Raw genomic sequence first — 5835 nt, 5'->3', positions numbered from 1 at the left:
TGTCGACTGTGCTCGTTTTACAAATGCAAAACATGCACAAACAGCTGACCCTTATAACGCTTAAAATACATAAATGATACATAAGAAAATAAAAACAGGCGACAAACGAGTTGCAGTTGCACCCTTTGTTGTTTGAGCTGCTAACAAGACATGAACATGTACCAAAAAGCCCTTGACCTCCCTGCCTCACAAACACAGATAAGAATAAATAAATACTGAGCCCACCATAGAAAAACATTAAAAACTGAACTGAGGAAGAAGAGACTCCCTGAAAACATTAAATAAATACGATAAAGCACAATGTATAATAAAGCAGTCTAAACCTGGTATCTTTATTGAACCTTGTGGAAATTTTAAAAAAGTAATTAACTATAAATTTGCATATATGAGCTTTAATTTCTGTCATTTTTGCTACATCTGACATTTTATTGTTTAGCTTAAATAAACATTACTATATAAAGGGGTTAGGGTCAGCTCTTCAGGATGCCTTTTCCACAGACGTAGGTCACAGTGACATAAATTGTCTCACTTTGGGTTTTACCGCTGACTTTGGGGAAAATGAAAAGCCCCGACCTGGAGGTTTCTGGTCCTAAAGTGCAGACGACCAAGGTTTAAAAACAGCTTTGTTAAATCTGTTGTGTTGACGCTTCTAATAGGCCCATAATATAAAAGCAGTTCAGATCCGTCACATGACTGTCACACTAGTTACTATTTTATGACTATTGCTCCTTTTATTAATTGTGTTTTTTTGTGAGGTGACCTTGGGTTTTTGAAAGGCGCCTTCAAATAAAATGTAGTATTATTATTATTATTATTACTAATTATTCCATCTCCAGCTTAAGTCACTTTCTCTTAAACAGGAAAGGCTTCTGAATCAGCACAGATGAGCATACAGATACTTCACAACTTCTCCCAAAATTCAGAAGTTCTTTATCAGAGAGTTTGGGATCTCTCTGAAGATCCCCAGTTTTAGACAGCACAGCTGCAAATATTTGATGGTCTGGTTTGTGTTTATGCATTCACTTGCCGACCAAAAGATCACCGGATCAATAGCAGCCAGACGCACAGATCCTCGTATCTCTTTTACACAATAAAGCTTGAAAGTCCACTTAAAGCTCAGAGCCACATAAAGCTGCTCGTCACCATCGTAAACGCTGCTGAGATAAAATAATCTCTCGTGTCATGAGAGCGAGGGTCAGAGGAGTTTGTTGCGGCTGTGAACTTTGGCACCACTCTTCTAAAACAGCACACTGAGATAAACTAACCACGTCAGCAGGAGGAAGCTTGTTTACAAACCATCGAGCACGTGCCGCTCTGTCAACCAAGCAGCAGGTCTAAAGGAACGCCGTGCATTCGTTTAACAGGCTGAGGGGCCAAAGGTCACATGTTTGTCATCTGTTCTGCGCTGACGATGATCCACGCTGAGGAAAAACAGAGACGCTGGTGTTTGTTTGTTTGGAGAGTGTGAGACGCCTGAGGAAGAGGAGGCGGCGGAGGAAAGGACACAAAGGTCGTGTTGTGTAACCAGCACCATGTGAGCCCTGGTTGGCGGGTGGGGGGATTTTATTGGATCTCTGTTTCTGATAATCCAAACCTCAGAGAGGAGATTAACCGTCACTTGGTTGTGTGTTTCACTGATGAAAAGACCCCAGATGACACATTTACTGTATGTATGATATATAAACTACACTACACACTCATTCTAGGCAGATTTTGTTTGGCTAGTCTTTGTATTTATCCTCAAATTGGATCTAAATGATGACAATTCCTCATCCGAGGACCCACGAATGTCTGCATGGAAACTTCTGCCACCTTCCAATAAAAAACACAGCATTTAACATTTTTCAGACACATTTTTAATCAAAATACTGCATTTAAATTACAACATTATAGAAAACCACTATACATTTTGTTCACAGACAAATGTTTTTAATCACATTCTTATTTAAAATAATCATCCCAGTTTTACAATCAGAAACTCAAACTGTAGGAGGTTTTTAAGATCAATTGTCTTTATGCACAGAAACTTCAGATTCAGTATTGTGCCCTAAAAATCAAATACCAAAGTCCCACCAGCACCACATACAGTATAATTCTAGCACCTGAACCTTTAAATACAGTAAACTACCAGACAGACACGTTAACCGAGCCAAACCTGAGATTAAACCAATAAAAGATCAAAGGTTTGGTCACCCAAAACCAACCATCACCATTAGCATGTCCTACAACTGAGGTCCAGTTTTCCTTAACATGCTACATGAAGTAGAGAAGCAAGATATCTGAAGGTTTAAGGCTTTGAAAACATGGTTAATAAAACCAAACATCTGCAGTCCTTTTCCCCAACACCACCCAGTTTGGCAATAAGAGTGGATTAAACCCTTTGTTTTATGGCATTTGGAGATTGCACGTGGCTGTATGTGCCTTAGATTCTTTCTGCTGCTCTCTTATTAACGAGAGATTGCCACAGCTGATCCATACACAGAATAACCTTCCAGGCACAACCTGAAATGGATTGGAGTCTTCTGGTCTCGAACCGGGGATCTTTCTTCACACCCCTGAAAACATGTCCTGATATCAGTAATATCAGGCTTAAGAAAAGCTTGGAATGTGGCTCCCGCAATCCAGAACAGACCCAGGCTTTGTACTCCTAATGGCGTGCCAAACCAAAATAAATGGAAGGGTCGTGTAAGCCGGATCCATCCGCTGTGGTGACGCTCATGGGAAATAAGGGAGCAGCATAAATAATTAAAGTGCTTCCAATTAACGCCCACAACCCAAAAAGTCATGAATCTACCAGACTGCATAGAGAAAAGATGCATTTTAGTAGTTGCACCATCACACCCACTTGTTTGCATATTAACCACTTATAAAAATCAGTGCGCTTCTGTTGTTCTTCAGCTTCGTCACATGTGCGATGACATAAGCACAAATATACATTCAGCATAATAATAGTGCATACATTCATCGTTGTTGTGCTTATGACAATTTTCACGTTATTTTTTGGCAATACTTTAAATATTTGTGCTTAAATCTTAAGACTATAAGATTCATGAAAATAACTATTAATAAAAATCGCTCTAACCGTGCATATCCAGGGCTGTTTTCCTGTTAAATGTAGGGTAACTAGAAAAGCACGCTAGTGTATTTTATGCTTTTTGGTAGCTGCAGTCGCATTATAGCTAACATTTAATTGCACATGAAGAAAGAAGAATTAAGATTTTAGGCCAACCTTAAGCCACAGATTGCATATGTTATTTTTAACATTTAAAATAGTATTTTAACAGCAGGTTTGAGCCTCTGTATGAAGCACATTTGTCATCTTTTAGTGAGAAACTGAAGCCACTTTTGTGTTCTGATTAGCTGCCAGCTTTCTAACAGTGTATTTGACATCTTAGCTGACATTTGCTGTTCAGTGACAGTAAAAGTGCGTTTTACCCTGACAGTGTGTATTGGTTTTTTTTTTTTTTTTTTATGTGTTTACAGACATTTTGAAGGTGAGGCAACCCTGCACTGCAGCATTAATAACAAAAGAAAAACAAAAGCTGGCTGTGCTGCTGTTATCCGTTAAGACATGAGGAATAAAAAGCTTTAAAAACAGGCACGGCTTTTCCCACTCCCACCTACTGGGTCTTCTTTTTGTGGACGGCAGGAACGTCCAGCCCAACGGTACTCCCACCAAACAGGAAAGGGATGATCTTCTCAAACAGCAGGATGCAGCTCACCATGCCTGCACACACACACGTTAGACACAGGAAGCTATTTTGGTAACAACAAGCAGACATATGTCAGGTATGAGTCGTGCATTTAAATGACAGGCCAAGCTTCAGTCATCCTAATTGAACCATGGAGTAGCTTGTAGAGCAGGTCGGTCCTGAGCTCTTAGTCAGTTTTCTTATTTGCCGAGAGTTAGAAAAGACAACAAATACCACTCTCACATCTAAAAGTGGACGTGAGATCATAAAGAGTGGACTCTAGTCCGCTGCTTACCTAAAACTGGTCCCAGCCAGTACACAAAACAATACTCCAGGTAGGTGTGGCCGCTGCAGGGGAACTGAATGGAGAAGGCCAATACTGGATTGAACATGGCTCCGGAAATCCCTCCACCTGCACAAAACAAAAGATGGAAGAATAATTAATTTACTTTATGTGCATGGAACCATCTGCACTTTTTGCCCACATGCTGAGGAGGGTAAATATGCATGCTTGCTGCATTTAATAATTGCACTTTTGCAAGCACAAAGGCTGACAGGATGGTTTAAATTCTGGATTTAGAAGGATTGTGATCAGTATTTTAAGTTGCGCCGTTTAGATTTTGATTCTTGTGGGTCTATGTTGTGGTTCCCAGAACAGTACAATGTTTCTGACAGAAACCATAGCAGGGTGATTGCCAGTATTAATGTGCAGGATTGTTCTTAACATTTAAAAAAAAAAAGAAAAAGGTTTTCCGTGTCTGTGCGGTGTACGGGCAAAAACTGTGACCCTATTTAAAGGGGGTTTCATTCACTTGTTTAGTCTTGTGAAGAGTAGGAGGTGCCCCTCATTAACACACCTGCATAAACTGCTGCAGTTACAACAGCAGCGATGAAGTGCATCTGGAGTCTTTCGTCCAGTTGGTGGGCGTGCATGCAGGCAGCCTGTAAAACGAAGGCGCAGGCCAGCTCCACCACCGCGGCCTCCAGCAGCGTCCCGCCTAGGGGATCGAAGCACCTGAAGTCAGTGCTCTTTTGCTTCAGGTGAATGTCGGAGAGACCCTGCGACCACGCGGAGGCGACATAAGACTGCGCGGCGACGGCAGCTGCGAACTGGAGCATAATGACGACGCCGGCCGCCCTTAAGCTGCGGGTCCCGCGGCAAACGCTCTCTAGAGCCGCGGTGGGGTTACAGGTCGCGTCCTGGAAAGTTACCAAGTGGACAAGAGTCACCGTGTAGGTGAGAGCCAAGCCGTAACTGAGCTCCAGCTGGGCCGAGTCTCCCAGCAGTTTGAGTTCATGTGTGCAGCAGCAGAGCTGGAATGTGGACGCCGCCTCCCGCAGGTAAATCCGGTAATCTATCGGGAACACACGCGCTGCGGAGCGGATCAGCTCGCTGAGGAACACCGAAACCCCCAGCACCGCTACGGAAACCCACAGGTCGTTCATCTCCCGGCTCTTCACTGCCCCACACGGTCTGACCTCAATGTATAAGCCGCTCCTCGTGATGGGGGCAACTTTCAGGACTCATCTGTCAGAGTAAAGTCTACTTGATCCACGCTGCTGCGTCAAGGCGCACGGATTGAGACCGCCTTCAAAATAAAAGTGGGGATTTGCATGCCTGATAATTAAAAGTATTTAGACTCAAAATACTTCAGTGCCAGCGAGACACCGCTTTGTTCCACATGTTCAGTCAGAATAAAAGCATGAAAAAATGGAAATCCCATAGAGGTGTGATATGTTTTCGTGGTAAAAAGAAACAGATAAATCCCCAGTGACTCTAAAGGCCAAATACTAAAAGTGGGCAATAAATGGGGAGCTGCAGTGATTGGCGGGATTACTCACAGCAAGCATCCTTATCAAACCGGTTACAAGAGTCAGCCTGAGGGCACTTTCTCTTTCAGTTTGTAATTCAAAGTTTTACAACACGCAGTTCTAATTTACTGTATTATTCTTTAAAAAAAAAAAAAAAAAAAAAAAAAATCTAAACAAAGGAAAACCGGCACATAGCCTACCTGTGACAGCATTAAAATCTGTATAATGTAAATGCAAAAAAATAATGGGGTAAAAGCACAAAAACACAGAATATTTATTATAAACATTTTTTAAAAAAAATCTGATCTCTGAAATGTATCGAGTCCGTTTT

The 5835-nt window shown here is 41.8% G+C and overlaps 1 protein-coding gene across 2 annotated transcripts; it reads right to left on the bottom strand.

Moving 5' to 3' along the window:
- Nucleotides 1-2606: 2606 nt before the first annotated feature.
- LOC146510404 (aquaporin-11-like) lies at nucleotides 2607-5276 on the bottom strand. Of its 2 annotated transcripts, XR_014876384.1 has the most exons (4): nucleotides 4550-5276; nucleotides 3988-4104; nucleotides 2920-3727; nucleotides 2607-2863 (listed from the first exon to the last, which is right to left on the bottom strand). XR_014876384.1 is itself a non-coding variant. In XM_085174147.1 (3 exons), the coding sequence occupies exons 1-3, from the start codon at nucleotides 5136-5138 to the stop codon at nucleotides 3621-3623; spliced, it is 813 nt and encodes a 270-aa protein (XP_085030273.1). In that variant the 5' UTR covers nucleotides 5139-5276; the 3' UTR covers nucleotides 2607-3620. The 2 variants fall into 2 exon arrangements, 1 of the variants encoding a protein (XP_085030273.1); XM_085174147.1 differs by having other exon boundaries at nucleotides 2607-3727.
- Nucleotides 5277-5835: the final 559 nt, after the last annotated feature.

Source organism: Neolamprologus multifasciatus, chromosome 10 (genome assembly GCF_963576455.1).
Source record: "Neolamprologus multifasciatus chromosome 10, fNeoMul1.2, whole genome shotgun sequence".
In the NCBI taxonomy this organism is placed as follows: domain Eukaryota; kingdom Metazoa; phylum Chordata; class Actinopteri; order Cichliformes; family Cichlidae; genus Neolamprologus; species Neolamprologus multifasciatus.
The sequence above is the reverse complement of the archived record's forward strand: the minus strand, read 5'-3'. Positions and strand labels throughout refer to the sequence as shown.